Source organism: Eretmochelys imbricata, chromosome 2 (assembly GCF_965152235.1).
Source record: "Eretmochelys imbricata isolate rEreImb1 chromosome 2, rEreImb1.hap1, whole genome shotgun sequence".
NCBI lineage: Eukaryota > Metazoa > Chordata > Testudines > Cheloniidae > Eretmochelys > Eretmochelys imbricata.
The window spans coordinates 88,628,019-88,649,223 of record NC_135573.1 but is presented as its reverse complement, the minus strand read 5'-3'; the positions used below and the strand labels follow the sequence as shown (position 1 = coordinate 88,649,223).

At 38.9% G+C, this 21,205-nt stretch overlaps 1 protein-coding gene across 3 annotated transcripts in view; it reads right to left on the bottom strand.

The window, feature by feature from the left end:
- Positions 1-353: 353 nt before the first annotated feature.
- The window catches only part of TWSG1 (twisted gastrulation BMP signaling modulator 1), a 46,467-nt gene continuing 25,615 nt past the window's right edge, over positions 354-21,205 (bottom strand). For all 3 annotated transcript variants that reach the window (XM_077810436.1, XM_077810437.1, XM_077810438.1), the window contains 3 exons: positions 16,840-16,939; positions 12,476-12,742; positions 354-2,840 (listed from right to left, as the gene is read on the bottom strand). In XM_077810436.1, the coding sequence (XP_077666562.1) occupies positions 2,659-2,840; positions 12,476-12,742; positions 16,840-16,939 (549 nt within the window). In that variant the 3' untranslated portion in view covers positions 354-2,658. The remainder of the gene's footprint in view (positions 2,841-12,475; positions 12,743-16,839; positions 16,940-21,205) is intronic.

The following is a 21,205-nucleotide window of genomic DNA, read 5'->3' as shown; positions in this document are numbered from 1 at the left end:
TTTCCCTCCATGCCATGTAAATTACATCGTATTCTCCTATAATGGGATTTTCATAGATAAGACAATTTCAGAATGTAACACGAATTGCATTTTGTAGGTTTCATATTTTATATAAAGTAAATACATTCAGTTAGAAGCAAAATTACAATTTTAACTGTAAAACAATTTTCCAGCTGCTAAAAAAGCACTTTGTCACTACATCTTAAGAAAAATAAAGTTACCAACTGAGACTACAGTAATAGGTTTAAAATTAGTGAAATCACTAAAACAAATTTATACTTCAACTCCATTAAAAGCTTTTGCCCTGATAGCTTAGGAAGAAGCAGCAGTGATAAAAGAACCACACAACCCAATAATGTCTCATTATTTATTAAAATACTTGTTTAAACAAATGAAATATAAGAAAATACATCTGATGTTGCCATAGATCATTTGCATATGCACTGAGTTTACAGCACAGACTCTCTGGAGAGCATCATACATTACAAAAATAGAGCAAACCTAATTTAAAGTGGACTGTCCTCACAAGCAAAAACTTTTAAAGGTATTACACAAACAAAAATTTACCTTTTGTGATTTTCCATGATTTTTATGGACATTTAACTCTTTAAAACAGAGGTTCTGTCTCCCTCCACACACAACCTCTCTATCCCTCCTATTTGATCTTGAAGTAAAATCATAAAGTAAAGAAGGGTGATGCCATAAATCCACGCAACAGGGTCCCAAATAGATAATCAATCTTGATTCATTTTAAGATTCCGAAACCATAATATTTTACATTTCAAATAATTCAGTATATGATAACTCAAAGCCTTCAGTGTGCCACTGATTTGCAGGGACACTTGAAAAAAGTTTTATTAGATCTTGATCAGAAATCCTCAAGAACACAAAATACAGATACTCACAACATAAGCATATCCTCTCTCCCCCTTCACTATAAGAAATTCATGAGGAATTTCTCTGCACAAAAAATGGAAAAGATGCAAGGAACAAACCATAATAGAAGAAGAAATAACATTTCCTTCAGTTTAGGCTGATCTTTGCCCTTCGTCCAGAAACCATGAATTCAAAACTTTCTCCCATAAATCCCAACTTTAAATAGGAAGAAATTTTGTTTACCACCAGTTTAAAAGTTTAAGCAAACCTCCAGCTTTCAAGTAATACCTGGAAAAGAGTTTAAAAACTTAAGCCCTGCACAACAGCAGCCATGTTTAGATTTTTCTTATTTGAAGAGTTGTATGTATCAGGATAACTAAAAATTCCCAAGTCAATTTTTCAAATAAAATGAGAGTTGAAAAAACTGATCTTGGTGTTGAGGAACATGTTGGTAGGAGTCAGTGTGACCATGAGAGGTGGAGGCGAGAGGGAGAAACAGGAATAGTCAAATCCATCTATATAAAAAATTAGTAAACTTAAAAGAAGTTATTGTTATAAACACTATCATGAGTTTCTGGCAAGATCACAATTGTACTCAGACTTTATTCTTGTGGTTTCTATGCCATCATCACAGGAAAAACCTAATGGTACCACAGTAATTACCTTATAATTTGCAGTTGCCTACTACTCCATATATTAAAACACAGCAAAATGGACAAAGTATTCCATATTCAGAGAATGCTCATTTGTCTCAGAGGACAATTACTTCTCCATTAAGCCCTTTTATATCATAAATCTGAATCAAAATCGATCTCAAAGCAAAACCAAAGTTAGAATAAGTGTTCCACAGAGCAGTACCAAATGTGGTAATGTGACATCTGCCAGCTACTCAACAAATAACCTTGCTGAGCTTACTAGGACACTCAGTTTAATTCCCAGTTTATACAAGCTATTTTGTCTGTTCATAACAACCACCTTGCAAATTTGCAGCACCGCACTGAGTTTCCAGGGACAAGACAACCCACAAAGAGTGCGATAGCAAGTGGACATGACTAAACTTACCAGCTTTATTTTGGTTTATAAGAAGAGCGCATTGACGGCAACAAGATTTCTTTATGAAATGCAATACCTTGCCTGCAGGAATGGAGGCATATAACAGCTGGAGGAATGATGTCACATTCATGGTATTGTAGTGGGTAGTGTGGCCTGCTAAGAAGCTGGGATTTTATCTATTACAGCGCCTGTTTTGAAGTTGAAAAAAAATTTGTTTTCTTATTTTTGAGGACATCCTTTTCACAATAGGAGTCTGGGCCACTGGTGTAAGACTATAAGCCACTGGAGTCTTATGGCTCTTATACTGGAGAGGTATAAAACAAGAGCATTATCTATTTGAGCACTTGTGGAACTTCTAAATAATGGGAATCTTGTTGAGGCTTCACTATTCTGAATTGCTAAATACGACATTACATTCTGAAAATGAGTATAGGCAATATATTCAGATCAAAGCAAAACAATCAGGACAGGAAGCATGAGGATGGCTATGCTACTCGACTAAGAATAAGGAAAAAATAAACATAACAGTTGAAACATTTGCCAATTAGCATTGTTTACAGGATTAAAAAAAAATACAGCTATGCTTTGAATTTTATACATCTTTTCTCAAATCATTCATGTTTAGTTGTTCCCAGAACATATCCCATAATGCAATACTTCCAATCCCCACCTTTTTAATTAAGAGACGTTGCTTTGGCCTCCACATTACTATTATACAGGTTCTCTGCTTCAAAACATGCAGTTCATACATTTTACAGTTTTACTGCCATAGTCGATACATTCTGGCCCAATACACTCACAGCAGGCATTGTGAAACCACCGGTATTTTGATGCTCCCATGGACTCACAAGAGATCTTGCACTGATGTATTGACATGCAGTCATCAAAATAGACCACAGTGCACATGTTTTCTAAACAAAGGGAGAAAAAAATTTAAAAGATTACTTTAGTTAAGTATCTAGCTGTCAGATGTTTGAGTGCAAGTCATTCAAACTACGTGCCACGGGGGAAACGGAAGGGGAAGGAGAGGAGAAGAGGTGAGAACGTAAGGCCTACTCTACCAGCCTGGATACTTTTTTCATATTGTGGATCTCAACCCCCTTGTAGGGAGTACCGTAGTCTTTACTTCTATGATCATATACTATTTCTCAAGTACATGGTCATACCACTTTTTGCACCATTACAAGGAGCAAATTGTAAAATGCAGAGTGGATAAGGCAGGGCTACACAGGAGCCCTTGCCTCAATCACCGAATGTCTTGGGTGCGCCTACACTGCAACTTGGATCATGCTTGCCAGCACAGGTAGACAGACCCGCCCAGACCCCATGGATACATACTTAGGCAGCTAGTCCAAGCTGCCACCTGTGCTACCCCTGGCTACACTGTTATTTTTGCTATGCTAGCTCAAGCAAAGTTAGTGCTTGTCTAGCTACTCATACTGGGAAGTGCCCTCCCAGCTGCAGTGTAGATGTACCCCCTTTAAAAAGCCTGATTTTCATGAACTCTGCTCTACTCAGCACTGCAAGATGCTGCAGGTTTATATTGAGGAGTATACAAAAAACAAAAGGAATATTGTACTGCTTGAAAAACAGTATGGTCATGGATTCCAATACAGTCCAACTACATACATGAGGGAGCAGAGATAAGATTGCACATGCAAACCTATTTTTGGCATTTCCTGAGTTGAGTGCTTACCTGTGCAAGCTAAAAGTATTTTTAACAGAATTTTTGTGAAATACCAAGTGTGCAAGCTGCTTTAACAGGCAAGTAATTGTGTGTGTGTGTGTGTAATCATGTCTCATTAGTTCCATCGTTTCTCTATTCTATAGTATTTTATTACCACAGACTACCAATCCAGCTCTTAACTGAAAAATTGTTAGATTGCTTCCGGGCGATGCCCATACCAACTCCAACTCTCCCATTTGCCACCTTAAATTCCATCCCAAATGCCAGACTACCTTCCTGGATGCTCATAGCATCATCTTTAGCTTTCAATCTGTTAATGTTGATCCTAGCAGTAAACTTCTCTTTGCAGTATCCCCAACAAGCTCACTCTTCTGGCTTCCCTGTGCCAGGGGTTAGTGAAAGCTTACACTATCTAGCAATTAGACTGAGGTTTCCAGCTCTGCTGTGGAGGGGTCAAATACAAGTAGGAGATCAATTAATGGGGAACAGCCTTTTCCTAGTCAGCAAATACTAATACCTAGTCTCTAGTACTAAAAAAATTTTGGGCAATGTGTCAAGGCACATGCCAATTAAAGAAAGAAAGAAAGTGATGGATTAGAGAGACATCCCAAATTCTGAGCTACTATTTTATACATATTTTTATTGGATCACCTTCTGTGAGTGAGAGACACAAGCTTTTGAACCTACATAGAGCTCTTGTTCAGGTCTGGGAAACATATTCAGTGTCACAGCTAAACATAAGGTGCAATACATTGTTTAGCAATAGTCGTTAACCTATATTTGGAGGGACCATTCAAGGTGAAGTAGTTGGTTAACACCCCACCAGTCATAGTGGGAAAAAGAAGGGGGTGCAACTGTGGGGGTTGTTAATGGGTTACAGATTGTTGTAATAAGCCATAAATCCAGTGTCTCTATTCACTCCATGATTTAGTGTCTAGCAAAGTTATGAATTTAAGCTCCCAGGCTTGTCCTTTGAAAGAGTTTTGCAAGTTTCCTTTGAGGATGAGGACTAATAGGTCAGATATAGGGCAGGTCGACCTACAAATTTACATTAGCACAATGCCACTGTAGTGCATCTGGTGAAGATGCTCTAAGCTGATGGGAGAGAGCTCTCCCCTCAGCTTAATAACTCTACCTCTGTGAGATGCAGCTGCTAAGTTGGCGGGAGAAGATCTCCCGCTGACATAGCACTGTCTACACGTGGGGTTAAGGTCAGTATAACTACATCGCTCAGGAGTGTGGATTTTTCACACCCCCTGAGCAACATAGTTATACCTAAGTAAGTATGTAGTGTAGACCAAGCTACAGAGTGATCACTTTGTGAAAAGTGTTCACCTACAGGTGATATGGTGCTTTTATGTTTTATCATTTTCCTGTGTGAGTTCATTTGAGACTGTAGTGATTTTATTTGGTTAATAGGCCACTTAACCTTGAATGTCCCTTGAAATATGTGTTAACTACTTATGCTAAACAATCTGTTCCATCTTGTATTTAACTGCGACACTCTGAGTATGTTTCCCAGACCAGAAGAAGAGCTCTATGTAAGCTCAAAAGCTTGTCTCTCTCACCAACAGAAGTGGGTCCAATAAAATATATTGCCTCACCCACCATGTCTCTCTAACATCCTGGGATGGACACAGCCACAACACCACTGCATACATTTTATAGATTTGTTTGCTGAAGTCCACATAGTTCTTAATATAATCAGACATTTCTCCTCACTCCAAAAACAAAGGTCATGTCTCTTGGGAAAAAGCAAACAGCAGCCCAGCACTTCTGAATAACTACAGTAACAACCAATGTGCACATTAGGGAGGAAAGATCTTTGTTTCCAGGATACAGATTTCAGTTTCCCATTTGCCAGTGATTTATTATGAACTATTAAGAAATTTTTTATAAGTTATGGAAACTCTATTGACACCATCCTTAATCCATACCAAATCATAGAATCATTGAAATGTAGGGCTTGAGAGGTCATCTAGTTCATCCCTTTGTGCTGAGGCAGGACCAAATATACCCTCACTAGTGTTTATCCAACCTGTTCTTAAAACCTCCAATAATGGGGATTCTACAGCCACTCTTTGAAACACAGCTATCCTTATAGTTAGATTTCCCTAATATCTAACCTAAATCTTCTTTGCTGCAGATTAAGACCATTACTTCTTTTCATACCTTCAGTGGAAATGGAGAACAATTGATTGCCATCCTCTTTATAACAGCCCTTAGCATATTTGACGACTTATCAGGTCCCCACTCAGTTTTCTTCCCTCAAGACTAAACATGCCCAGTTTTTATTAACCTTTCCTCATAGGTCAGGTTTTTCTAAATCTTTTATAATTTTTGTTGTTCTCCTCTGGACTCTTCTCCAATTTGTCCACATCCTTCCTAAAGCGTGGCATCCAAAACTTGACACAGTACTCCAGAGGAGGCCTCCCTCGTACCAAACAGAGTGTGGATATTACTTCCTGTGTCTTATAGATGATACTGCTGTTAATACATGCCAGAATGATATTAGCCTTTTTTGTAACTGCATCACATTGCTGACATATTCATTTTGTGATCCACTGTAACCCCAGATCCCTTTCTGCAGTTCTGCTGCCTAGCCAGTTATTCCCTACTTTGATGTTGTGAATCTGATTTTTCCTTCCTAAGTGAAGTACTTTGTGTTGGTCTTTACTAAATTTCATCTTGCTGATTTCAGATCAATTCTTCAACTTTTCAAGGTCCTTTTGAATTCTAATCCTGTCCTCCAAAGCGATTGCAATTCCTCCCATCTTGATGTCACATCTGAAAATTTTATGAGCATACTCTCCATTATCCAAGTCATTATAAAAATATTTAATAGAACTGGGTCCAGGACACACCTCTATAGGACCCCACCAGATACACCCTCCCAATTTGACAGCGAACAAAGACAACTCAGTCTTTCAACTAGTTTTTCACCCATCTTTTATAGTAATTTAATCTCTGGACCATATTTCCCTAATTTGTTCATGAGAATGTCATGTGAGACTGTCAAAAGCTTTATTACAATCAAGATATAGCACCTCTACAAATGATGGAGTTGGACTTGTTTTCCTCCTTACCTTGAAATTGCAAATTTATACTTAAAGATTGATAAAGGAGACCTAAAAGTTAACAAAATGTACAATTTCAAAAATGGTTATTTCTCAGGAATGGGAAGCTTTTTGTTTGAGTTGGCTTTTAATAGTCCTAGTCTCCAATTCCTTCCTTGAAGGAGACCAAATCATCTGTGAATATGTATTGGGATCCTCCCCTCTTCTCTGCATTTGAAAATCTCTCATAACAATGGAATAGAACATAAGAATGGCCATACTGGGTCAGATCAAAGGTCCACCCAGCCCAGTATCCTGTCTACCAACAGTGGCCAATGCCAGGTGCCCCAGAGGGAGTGAACCTAACAGATAATGATCAAGTGATCTCTCTCCTGCCATCCATCTCCACCCTCTGACAAACAGAGGCTAGGGACACCATTCCTTACCCATCCTGGCTAATTGCCATTAATGGACTTAGCCTCCATGAATTTACCCATTTCTCTTTTAAACCTTGTTATAGTCCTAACCTTCACAACCTCCTCAGGCAAGGAGTTCCACAGGCTGACTGTGCGCTGTGTGAAGAAGAACTTCCTTTTATTTGTTTTAAACCTGCTGCTCATTAATTTTGTTTGGTGGCCCCTAGTTCTTATATTATAGGAACAAGTAAATAACTTTTCCTTATTCACTTTCTCCACACCACTTATGATTTTATATACCTCTATCATATTCTCCCTTAGTCTCCTCTTTTCCAAGCTGAAAAGTCCTAGCGTCTTTAATCTCTCTGCATATGGGACCCGTTCCAAACCCCTAATCATTTTAGTTGCCCTTTTCTGAACCTTTTCTAATGCCAGTATATCTTTTTTGAGATGAAGGGACCACATCTGTACACAGTATTCAAGATGTGGGCGTACCATGGATTTATATAAGGGCAATAAGATATTCTCTGTCTTATTCTTGATCCCTTTTTAAATTATTCGTACCGTGCTGTTTGCTTTTTTGACTGCTGCTGCATACTGCGTGGACGTCTTCTGAGAACTATCCAAGACGACTTCAATATCTTTCTCCTGATTAGTTGTAGCTAAATTAACCCCCATCATATTGTATGTATAGTTGGAATTATTTTTTCCAATGCACATTACTTTACATTTATCCACATTAAATTTCATTTGCCATTTTGCGGCCCAATCACTTAGTTTTGTGAGATCTTTTTGAAGTTCTTACAGCCTGCTTTGGTCTTAAATATCTTGAGCAAAGAATCTTGAAGAATCTTGAGCAAAGAATCTTGAATAAAGAAACAAAACAAGTTGTCTGATGCAGAAAAAAGAAAAAGCAAGCACACTGTTTCTGCTACATCACTGACTATCTCTTCTCCAGCAGTTCAAGAACAAATCTTTGTTCTCATATGACAGGCAATGGAATTCTGCCTGTTGCTTCTAGCAAGTTCAGGAGCCCTTATCTAAAATGATTCTTTCTTGGACTTGTGAAATGTGGCCATGTAAAAAAGGTTACACCTACAGGTTCACAATGTATTCTGGAAAATCTATTTAACTGTTGTCAATTTCAAGAACCAATTATGTAAAACACCCACTTGACTGTCTCACTGTAGATAAAAGGATGTTACTTATTGCAGTAACAGTTCTTTCATTAGCATTTTAACAATTTTCACATATGTCCAAAAAGGAATGTGGAAGACAGAGTTCTCAGGGGAAGAAAATACTGCAGATAAATAACTCACTATCTCAGAAAATGAAGATTTTTTTTTAAATTCAGAATAAAGGGAGGTGTGTGTGGCAGAGAATAACGTAAAACAAAGTCTGAATTCAAAGTAATCAAAACAAGACAGCATCATGTTTCCATCAGCATGTTGATATAATCTTCATGTTTTCCAGTGCAAGCAATAATTATAAAAGAACTACATAGCAGAGGACTTTGGGAAGTCACAAGTTCAGAGCACACCAAGTCTGATATACAATATTTGTCTTTAAAATCTTATCTATGAGATGAAAAATTCTTCTGATCCTCTCCAAGCCAAACTATATTTACAGCGTTGCCAGCAAATGAAAGAGAGACAATACATTTTTCGTAAGAGAAAATAATTAGGTAGTCATATACAGTGCTTTTCATCAGTAGATCAAAGCACTTAACAAAAGAAGTAAATATATTATTAAAATAAACCAGTATACAATTTTCTGGTAATTAAGGATGATAAAAGAGAGACCTATTTCAACATCCACCTGTTGTATCCAGTAAGCTAGATACACTATTGGTGACAAACTCTCTTACTTGGTTCGGGTTCCAGAAGAGGGTGAATTCAGAGCCCATCCAGAGAGTAACCAATGGTTAATGTCAAGACACCCTTCACTGCACTATGGATTTTGTTTCATCAGCTGCCAAAAGATACTCTGCTATCCTTCCTCCTGCTGCCAAGATTCTGTCATCACCTGTGACAATTAAGTTCATTCTAAAAGGTACTGAACTGCAAGTTCTGAGCTCTGAGGCCACCAAAAAGGAGTTTAAGCTAAATATGTAGAACAAAAAATGTGATTCCCAGAAAAACAGCTTGAAGTTCTGACTAAAGAGTTGACAACCCTTGGTATGAACAATTATCACTAGTTCCAGTAGTTCAAAATAATATCTAAAGTGTCAGAGTCAAGCTGGGCGTGAGGAAATCAGCAGCATGGTAACAGAATGCGATTTTTAAGGTCCAATAGCTTGCATGGGCTAGGGCTAGAAAGGAATGCTTTGTACCAAGGGAAGTTCCAGCTTTCCAGTAATATAAAGCAGTCCTTTCTAGCCCCTGTGGTTCATGAGGTATCTGTCATTACAACTCTCAGAGGTCCCTTGGGCTAGCGATACTTTTCATCTAGAACTGAAAATAGTAAGTCCAACACCTCAGACAAGTTTAGTTTCAATCTCTGCATAAGCATGGTATGGAATCAAGGCAGTCAGAGAGGCGTGGCAGAATATGGCAAGTGTAGTTTTAGGCAGGGCTCATTCCAAGTTTTGTGGGACCCTATACAAAATAACATACAATAAGCTGGGTCCCATCCACCTCTGACAACCCCTCTTTCTAACCTCTAGTTATTGACAACACATCCCCAGCTCCAAAGTTAGGGAAAAAGTGGAGGGGGCATATGGAAGCCAGCATTGCACCTTATGGGCAACAAGTAAAAGAGGCATAGGTAGAAAGAGGATATCTGGGCCATACCTTCTTAGCATACAATGCTAGTGCCGGATGGCAGGTGTCCACAGAAGACAGACAAGCTGAGCAGAGAGGAACCAGAGCATGCAAAAAACCCAAGTGGCTTTCTAGTAGCCCCATTACAATTGTTAGCAGCACTACTAGTGGAACTGATGGATGTTTGGCATCCAGGGCCCTAGATGTGCCGGGCTTTATGGGACTCCCTAGGTTCAGTAGACTGAAGAGCACCACTGACTGTAGGATATGTTGGTATTTCTAGCAGAGCATTTTTCTTGTAGATGTTTTAGCTTGAAACAATACAGGCTGTTGGTTAGTATGTCCTACTTATAGTATGAATAGTATGTACATGTATTTTGTAATACTTGTGCTTACATGAGCTGTACGAAAGCCTTCCTGCACAAGCATATTATCTGTTTGTCCATACTGCCCAGCAGTTTTTATTCCTCCTCCAAGTACATGATGTTGGAAGCAATTTTACACCTTCCCCATCTACAATCACTGAAGATCTGAAAAGGATTAGATCTGCTCAAGTTTCTTAACTATAAAAAGTTCACTTTTATTTCTATGCTGAATTCCTACCATAGCCTATTAATCAGGGGCATTGAGTACCTATTTCTAAGTTTAACCCAATTGTCATTCTCGGAATTTAGCAATAGCATGCATGATCTTTGAACCTCATATTGAATACAATGTTGCTTATGGAACAGGGAGTCTCATGAAATAGACAAAAAACCACCTGGATTTGGGACCTTTCCCGCTATGAATAAAATGCAAATTGTTATTAGAACAAGTTGCCCTTTTCATAAAGTCTTGAGAAAATCCTGCCCCAAAACTCCAACTTTTAATCCAAAAAGGCAGCAAGTAAAATTGACAAATGCCTTCCAGCGTTACGAACATCAGAGTTACAAACTGACCGGTCAACCACACACCTCATTTTGAACAGGAAATATGCAACCAAGCAGAAGCAGAGAGGGGGGAAAAACCTGTGTGTTTGTGTGTGTGGGGGGGGGGCGGGGGGAGCAAATACAGTACAGTGTTGAATGTAAACTACTAAAAAATAAAGAAAAAGTTTAAAAAAAGATTTGTCTAGGTAAGGAAACTGTTTCTGTGCTTGCTTCATTGAAATTAAGACAGTTAAAAGCAGGATTTTTCTTCTGCATAGTAAATGTTCAAAGCTGTATTAAGTCAATGTTCACTTGAAAACTTTTGAAAGTACAACCATAATGTTCGTTCAGAGGTCCATTCCTGAGGTGTTCATAACTCTGAGGTTCTATTGTATAATTCACATCTTTAAATACTGTACTGTGTGCACATATGGCTTTCTGCAGTTTACTATTTAACATTGTTACTTTCATTATTCTAATACCAGAGAGCAAATATTTTAATAATGTCAAACACAGATATGAACTAGATGTTTTCTGACCATATGGTTTCCTGCATCTGGAATGAATTTATTTTCTTAATGTGCCTTAAAATCAAAGGAAATAAGAAAAGTCTCTCTCTGAGTTCCATTTAATGAAGAACAGTCTTGTTTAGAAACAAAACTAGGTCAGAGGTTCACACTTACATGGAAATGCAATACGTCCATATCAATTGTATTCCTTTCATTAGTTAAATAAAAGAGCCAGCACAGGAAGAACAGCACAAGTTACCAATAGTCAAACAATAAAAAGCCAAACACAGCACTGCTTATAGATATGACTAACAAATTAGATGGTATTCCTCTTTTTAAAAAAATTAAGTGGTAAAAAATCATTTAGTTAAGAGGAAAGAACAGTTTACGATGTTTCTCTAAGTTTCATGGGAGGGTGTCGGAGAAAATACTGTAAATTCTGTTTAAAAAAGTCAACCGTCAGAAAAGGAGTCTCCAGGTCACAACAACTAAATTTGGCATCATTTCCCCCTGGCAATCAATATTTTATCATCCTTCCTCCAATCACGTACATCCCCTGAATCAATGCCATCAATGCCAAGAAAGAGATAACACTTACTCATATCTATAGTTAATCCAGTATTACCTGGAATATCATTTTGTCACTCAGATGCTCAAAACATGCCATCTTGGAGCCAAGAGTTTAACCTCTATTCCAGATCCAGGAGCAAAAACACCAGCTCTCTGAATTTTCCCTTTTTAGCTCTTTAAAGCTACATATTTAAAACTGTTCCAGCAGCCTACTTCTGTATTGCTATGGGATAGATTAGGTGTAGTTCATGATCTGAGTCTGATTTTCTCGGAGTCAGAAGAGGCAATTTGTTCAGCTTCTGACAGCATTTTACATTATCCCACCTAGAGTGGTGTGAACTGATGAAACCCCACATTTTGGAGGGGGAATTCCATGTTGACAAATTGTTTTGTGGTTCATTCCCCCCGCCCAAGACTGTCATACGCTCCTCCCTTTGCCCATGATGTTGTGTTACTCCCCCTTTGTCCCATTGTGACAAAAATTAGACCAAACTCTTCAGGGCAGGGACCATGGCTTTTATTTGTACTTTAAGGAGGCTAGCACACTTGAGCATGGTTAATAAAAATGTTTTGTCCTTTTTAGGGCCCCTTCACAAAGGTAAAACTAGGAATTTAGCCTTTAGACAACTAACTGTTACCTTTGTCGCTGGAGTATGGTGTGTGGACAGTGTTGCTTGGAACAGAGACGTTCTGGTGCTGCGGCTGGTTAACTGTTTCTAAAAATGAAACTAGATTCTCATGATGCGACAGTTCTTCTGCTACAGGGAAGGAGACAATATTCCAGTTCAGCTGAGTATCCCCTTCTGTGAGTGCCCGGAAAAGGGAAGGGATTGGTTCATGCAGCTCCTCTACAGTGCTCTTGGAAGTTGGAGGGGTGTCACTGTAGTTGCGAGGATTGCACATACCTGCAGAGGAATGAAAAGGGTAAAGTGAAAAGTCTTAAAACTGTCTCCTGTCCATCCCCAGGAAGGGCAGCATTTAGAAATAAAATTAATTTTTGTAAAAAAAAAAAAGGGTGAAATCCTGACCCCCCAATGGTATCAGTGGAGAAACTTTCATATACTTCATTAGGGACAGTATTTCACCCATTGGGTTTAAGATCTTTGCAGTGATGCACTAAAGTTTAAAGTGAGATGCCTTGGCAACACTGAAGTACATAAATGAAGACACCACAAGAATGTTTGTGCACAGCACTCTGCTTCCCTTTCTCCATTACGGTTATGGTTTAGGGTATGAAAAGTTCAACTGAAGCTGTTTGTTTCGTTGAACAAAAATACTACAATACCAGCATCTGAAAGAAAACAGATATTTGTTTACATTAGTATGATCAGGACTTGAAGAGTTTATCCAAAACCTAAGAGCCAGGGTGAAAAATACCTACAGTGCAACTCCCCTAAAGCCAGGCCTGCTGGAAATGAAAGAAACACATAATTGTTTACTGTGTGTTACAATTAATACAATATTCATGTCAACGTTTTATGTAGCTCTTTCTCTTGCTTTTGTTTCATCTTTATTCCACGTCTTTCTTTTCTACTTGAGATCATAGTGCACCTCTTCCTTGGAGCTTTCCAGTCATTTTCCTCTTTTCTTTCTTCTCCTACACGTGCTCATCTCTCTTTTTCCTTGCACTATGTTCTCTGGCTCTGCCTCTATCTTTCACTCCCCTCACTTCCCCAGTCTCTCAGTACCATACTTATGCTCTCTCCCACACCCTCAACTCTAACCACCCCTATTTATATTATTAATAGTTCATATACAGAGCTTGAAAACATTGCCAGACACCCAATGGCCAGAACTTTCTTGACTTTATGAAGGTGTTTGATTGGGTCCACAGAAAAGCCCTCTGGAAGATCCTGAGACACTATGGAATTCCAGCAAACACCGTTAATGTGATATACACTTTGTATGATGAAACTGCATGCTGCATCAGCACACAGATCAGTGACAGGGAATGGTTTAAGATTGCTACCGGCAAGGTTGTGTACTATCCCCACTTCTCTTCTGCATGGTCATAGACTTTGGGATGAGAACAGGAATGGCTGCTGCCTAGTGCACTCAGATTGTTTGTGCAAGAGGTAAGCTGCGAGACTTAGATACCAACTTGAATGGAATGCAAACAAAAGCAGAAGTGGCCAAAGTGGGAGTTTGTATCCGTACGCAGAAGACCAAGATCATGGAAACAAGAAAATGCTGTCAATACTGATGGATGTGTGATTGGCGGAGAAGAATATGGAAGAGTTCACAACTTCATCTATCTTTAAAGTACGTCTACTAATGGACAGCTCATTAAGAAGTGCAGGCAAGAACTGGCAAAGTCAGTGGATCTTTTTTCCATTTGTCAAACATCTGTCAGAGTAAGATGAAAAATGTACACACTAAAATGAGATTGTATAATGCAATTGTCCTCAGAACACTATTGTACGCCTCAGAAAGACAACAGATGGTGGAAGTACACAACAGGAAGTTAATTGGAGAGATTGTGTAACAATGTGGAAGTGTACCACAAAGGTCAGCAGAATGAGGACTCAGTACTCAGACAGAAATGGCAACAGTGGTTTGACCATGTCATCAGGCTATGTTGTGGCAGAAGCACAAGGTACATCTTAGATTGGATCCCACCTGGAGGGAAAAGAACAGGTGGAGGACAAAGAATGACCTATTGCAGGACAATCAAAAAAGATGCTGCCACAATGGAGACAACTTATGGTAGAGTCAAACATCTTGCTGTGGACAGACAGCAGTGGGAAAAATGGGTTGCCACATGTGCCATTAGGCCCAGGAGATTCTGATTCTAAAGCTAAAGGCCAGAAGACAAACTAAAATGAGGGGGCCCAGTGTCCTTCCTTTTCTCTGCAGATGAGAAAGGGAAGAGTGTTTAAATTCCTACTAATGTGCTCTCCCTGGACCCTGCTTGGGGACTCCCCATTTTGTAGCATCCAGATAGTAGGTATCTGATAAAAGTGAAGCTCTTCTTGATTGCTTTTCTATGAGCCACAGACACTCCCTCTCCCTCACTGTTCCCTGACTGCCAACTGCTGCAAGGATGGTAGGGATCTATGTTGCTTCATCACTATCCTAGCCTCCATTTTTTAATAAATTCCTTTTGATTCCTTGCTCTCCAGTTATTAGATCTAGGGGCTACCTCTACTGCTGCTCAGAGCTCACCCAAGGAGCAGCATGAAATAGACTCAATTGAGGACAACTGTGAAGCTATCAAGAGAATTCTTAATAGCACCAGTGAAACTGACCAGAAACTTTTTAATTTCACTCCTGCAGCTGCTGCAGGGCAGCATTGTGTCCTTCTTGTGCCGCTGTTGCATCTGTTTAGTTTTTTGTTGGAAGCTTTTCTCCACAACCATAACGGCTAGACGTATTTTTTTTTTTTAATATTAAAACTTACATCTTGCAGAAGGCAGTAAGCACTGACCCACTAAATCATCCTACCTCCCCAGATGAATGGACTTTCAAAGGCTGAACATGACATAGGAACATACTTTACTATTCTTACACTTCACTTAGGCAATAAGTCCCACCCCTAATTTTCATATAAGATCTGAATGTTATTTGTGCTTGCCATTGCAACTAGAAATAAAAATTCTTATTAGTCTCTGGGAGTTTAAAAAAATTAAGTTTATTTATTGAAAAGCCCACTGAAAGTAAGGACAAAAGTCACAATGGAAAAAAGCCAAATACCAGTTCAATCATTACCAGTAATGTGGTTTTCACTTCCAAAATCATGTGGCCTCCTAGAGCTGGAAATTCTTTATGCCCCTGGAACACTAAGCAATACAACTGTTCAGCAGTATTTGCAGGACTTGCAGGAATAACATTCTCATGTTGATTTGAAAGCATCCCCTGCTGAGCATGGGTGCCTCAGTCATCAATTTCTGCAAACCTGAAGCTTTCATTTAAAAAGTTAAATTTCTAGTCTCCTGGTTGCAAAAATAATCTTCCACCTATGAATCTAGTTTAAGTCTAGTTATAGTTCCCTTTTTGAGTCTGCCTACCAACAACTGCAGCGCCTCTGCTGTTGCTGATACTTGGCAAAACTACAAGCAAAGTGAAGTTTTGATAGTTAACTGGCCAGTTTCAAAGTGGGCAGTCAGAACCCAATGACTAGAGCAGAACAACCAACAATCACATCCATTTCATGCTATTGCTTGGGAAGCTACGAGCTGCAGTAGAAGAGTCAGGCGCTGTAGCTATTCATTATCTTCAATAGAGGGGAGGACCAATGAAAAAGAAACTGTGGGGAAGGTAGAACAATGGAGACTTGCCCCTCTCACAGCAGCCAGGAGGATCTTGAGTGGAAAGAAAGGAAACTTATTCTTCTTTCCAGCATCCAGAAGAGGGTTGAAGCTTCTAATACATCAGACACCTATAAGGATATGGATAATACAGAAGATGGAATCCCTAAGCAGGGTCCAGGAATAGCGCTCACTAGTAGAAGCCTTAGCTACTAGCACTGGGCTTCTTGTCAGGGCTTTATCCCCTCAGCCTCACTGGTGGAACACTCACCCTCATCTTCCATACCCATTTCTGGATAGTAAGTTTACTCTTCTGGCTAGTAGGCATCTGGTAAAGTTTTTGAGTATTTGTTTCTAGCTCTCAGGGTTCACAAGACAGCAAACCTTAAGCGCCACTGTTTGTATGATATTTCTAATGGCACTTTGTAGTTAGTCCTTCCACTGCATCACAAAATGTGATAATTGAACACTATTGGTGTACTGAGTTCCTCTCAGGTGACAAATTAAGGGGTTTTCCATAATCTGAAACAGAATTAGCAAATCAGTTACCGTGACATTAACTGAATAAAATCAGGAATACCACAGATAATGTACATCAGGTGACCCAGTAATATCTACTTGCTTATAATTAGCTATTCAGCTTCCACAGTGTGCTATTAAAATATTTAATATAGATCCTGCCCTGAAGAATTTACAATCTAATTACAGAAATGATGCAATGAGCAGTAGCAGCAGATAATAAATAATGAACTTACCAACACAATCACAGCACTCATCCCAAAGCGTGCCTAGACAAAGCATGCACTCTTTGCAACAGGAACAGTTTCCTTCCCCAGGTCGGCATTGACACAGCTCCTGAAAACACAGCACATTATGCTGGAGCTTTCTGAGATGTAGAATACTAATAAGTTATGATAATTCTTCATCTAGCAAGCATTATTTCTTTGCATTTTCAAAGGAAGATATTTACTATTTTAGGTTTCTTTAAGGTCAGGATATCATTTTTATCAACAACTGGGATACTGAGCATTTAACACAAAATCATTATGTGTAGGAGAGAATGTACCACCATTTCCCCCATGAATACCTGGATTTACAAACTCTCTGCAGAGCTAAGTGAATATTTTTGCAGCCTGGGCATGGTGTTCTAAGAGATTTTCTCTTTTCATAACAGAAATGTGTGGTTTCTTAAATGTAACTTCTGCAAACAACAAATAACTATAGGCAATAAACCTATGAAATATACACAGATGCATCCATCTATGGATTCTGATAGCAACACATTTGGTGCAATCACTTAAACCCAAGATTTGTGTACAACTTCTAAGTTTTCTTATACAATATTTGAAAGAGATCACTAGATTGTCATCATATTTTAATAAACTTTTAGAAATATCTCTTTCTTGCCCTACATGCTATTTTTAACAGCAATATTGTTTGTTAGACAGACAAAAGACAGATACGTGGTCAAGACCAGCCTTTGATAATGATTGAGATATATAACTTGTCCCCTCCCTTTACAGATGGCAGTGTTATTTTTGCTATCACAAACACACTACTACGATTTAGTTATGGAAATAAAGTATTTAAATAGTCAAAGAGCACATTAAAGTTTATCACAAGGATTTTTTATTCATTATTTTTTCTTTTGTTAATAGAAAGTTAAAGGTGACCTACATAGGAAAAATGGGTTGTGCTTTTTTGGGGGAGAGGACTCAAGCATTTTTGACACATCACCTAAGCCTGGGAGCAATGGTTGAGATGCCCTACTGAAGAAAAAGTGCTTACAGAGTCTCTAAGTATGGAAACATCTTTGATATATAAAGGAAGCCTGGAAAAATAAAAAGTGTTCTGCTTATTTTATTTATTTATTTTACTTTAGAAACTTGTGTTTTAGCTAACCTGCTTTTACTGAATGACTGAAGGGCTGGCTGGTTGGAGAACACATATCAAATTAGATCACAACACGAGGTGAAACCTGAACAACTGAGAGGGGAGGGTCTTTACTTCAGATGGTCTAAGACTTAGTTTTTCATAACAATGCATTTAATTCAAACCTCAACAAACAACTTGGAAGGAAGTTCTTTCTGTTAAAAAATTCAGTAATGCCACTCCTCCAATAAAGGCTGAGAAAGCTCCTCTGGTCCCCTCCAAAGACAACTCCAGCAAAACCAGGACAGACAGAAACATCAGAAATATCAATTACTGAGTTAAACAAAAAAAAAGGCACACAGAAAACAAGCGTGGAACAGCTGTGGGGCCTTCTTGCTATCTTTTAAAAGAAGCAGTGAGAGGGCAGAAACCCGTTTTTTAAATTCTTTACCCGTCATCGTTAAGGAACATCAAACCCTTTTGCAGAGCTACTTGAGCATATCTTGTTAAGAAAATATTGTGGGGAGGGGGAGTTTGCTTGCCACATCCTTTCAATGGTCAAGCTATTCTTGTATATATTTTCTGGTATGGCAGAAGGATGAGTTTCAATACACTTTTGATTTACAGTTAGGTGTAAACACAAGGGGTGGGGGAGAGAAGAAGGGAGTATCAGTTATTATAGGGGGTACCTTCACCCTGAACTTCAATAAGTTAAGGCTCAGATTCCCAGACATTTTCCTGTAAAACTGCTTCTCCACTTTCATCCCACCCTTCTCCTAACACAGCAAACCACAACACGGGCAAATGCAAATATGCACACAACATCAATGGATTTTCACCCTGTTTAACTGTGCAGAAGGTCCGAAACAAAAAGAAAGAAAAAAAGAGTACATCTATAAGACCAGGTCTGGCTATATGGGGTCCATCTACCTGAGTGTACGAGGCAGAGCCAATGCAGTGCAAAGGACAGTTCAGTCCCCTTTGACATTATTTGAAAATTACCGTGTATATTTCTTAATTTTCTATTTCAAGTCAAATTACTGAGCGAATAGATTCTGAACATAGGGTTTTGTTTGCTTATTTACATTTCTTGTGTATTACAGAATTAAGAACTACAAAGCCTATAACCCACCATGGTAAGAACACTAGGAAATTAACTGATGTAGAAACATCAATAAAGGTAACAATGTAAAGCTATAAAGAAACCCTTCTCCATGCCTTTTTTTTATTGGGCTCAACACCATTTGTTAAAGCAACACTATCAATTTAAAAAATAATCCTAGTCTTAAAAACTCAGAACTCAAGAACTGAAATATCAGAAAAATATTTCCAATTTACTTTACACATCTGCCAGCACTTTAGAGACTCAGTTTCACGGTTCTCCCGATATGGTCATTTTTTCTTGTCTATGTGGGTCTTTCAATAAAGCCACAGGGCAGAGAAAAAACATTTTAAGAAATAGGAAAATGTAGTAAAGCCACAAAAATTGGAAGGGGGGACTCAATGTCAGGGCAATACCTGAAGTTACTTTTATCTCTCCCTGCTCCCAAGTAGATTGCGTCCTTTTAACAGTGTTGACCAGCCCCTTACAAAATGGCTGCCAGTATATACTGAAGTGATGTCACTTGTTTTCATCATAAGGGGTCTATCCCTGCATAGCACTTACTACTATGAGGATTTACAGAAAGAAGGTTAGTGTTGTAACTCTGACAGAGGAGCAAGAGTTCTAGGCAAACAATTTGGTTTCACCTTCATTACAGATAAGTTTTATAGAAACAATGTTAGAAAGAGGATTTTGGAAGATAGTTCATTTTCTTATCCTTCTGAAGTTGAATTTGTTGTAGAATAGGATTTTTGTTAATCTTACGGTGATAGTGTCTGGTGCCTCATTCAGGCCTCAGGGCCCCATTGTGCTAGGCCCTGTTCATACAAAATTAAAAGATGCTCCTTGCCCCGAAGAGTTTGCAATTACAGCTGGTCATGAATTTTATGTCAGAATGATTTTCCAATAGAAAATGCAGTTTCCGCAAAATCAAAATTTTCCCCATGGAAAACTTTGACTTTGCTGGAAACATGCGGTCTTCCATCGGGAAAATGTAAATGAAAGCTCCCAAGCTTTGCGTCTCCTTGCCTGGTGAGCTACTGGGAAGCCCAGGTTTCCAGATTCCCCAAATCTGTGGCTGTGGCTGGGACATTGGGAGCTGGGGCTTCCTGGTTCCACAGCTTTCCAGGCTGCCAGGCTCTCTAGGCAGCAAGCAGAAAAATTCTATTTCTGTTCTCCTAGAAGGAAATATGAGATACTTCCTCCTGCCAAAAAAACCCCTAGAATTTTTTTGACTTTTCATCCCAAATCCGTACAAAACTTCTTATTCATAATTGGTACTAGGAAGGAAATTCTGTTCTCCAGTTGGCTTTACTTACCATTTAGGGACAAGACTAGAGAAAACAAGTGGATACAACAAACATACAGAAGCACAAGAATATAGTTGAGACAATTATGATTGGAGTTTTATTGTTTTTTGTGACTGAAGATGACATTGACAACGCTTTAACTCCTTGAGAGTACAGTTGTGGTTAAAAAGACCCATGCATAAGTGGCAGTCCTTCCCACATGAAGTGCATAGATAGCTTTATGCTGAGGAAGGTATTATAATCTATACCTGCTGAGTCTGCCGCTGTTTACAACTCAGCCTCTCTGCTTCAAGATCCATATGGTGGTTAATCTCAAACTGGGTAACCCCATCATTGTCTCTGGCTTGCCAGCATGATCTACCTGCTGTTGATGACTCCCAGTTGTCAACCTCAATGTTGCACTATTTCAAGTTATGCTTGAGTGTCTTTGAAGTATTTCTTCTGGTTGGTGTAGTAAAGAGCAGTAACAGTATACTGTCTGCCTAGCCATTGCGCAGTGTTTTGTTGGTATCATATCAGAAGTGGGTTTTATGAAGAAATTTGAAGGAAGATAATCTAATAGCTTTGTTGATTTTTATGCAACAATGGAGATAGTGCTAGGGTGCTTGTTGAAAAGTCTTCCTATGAAGAGCTTCTTGGGCTAGAAAGGCTGGCATCCCGTAGGGACAATGGCTCAGTAACCTAAGTGCTGGAGAAATACTAGCATGGGCCATCCTGACCACTTTATGTTCCCTTTATGCTATTTCAGTAGCAGACAGAGATCACAGAGACCTGGGACCAGATTCTAGCGTTTAATACGGCAGATCCAAGCCTCATCTATTCATCAACACTACCTTT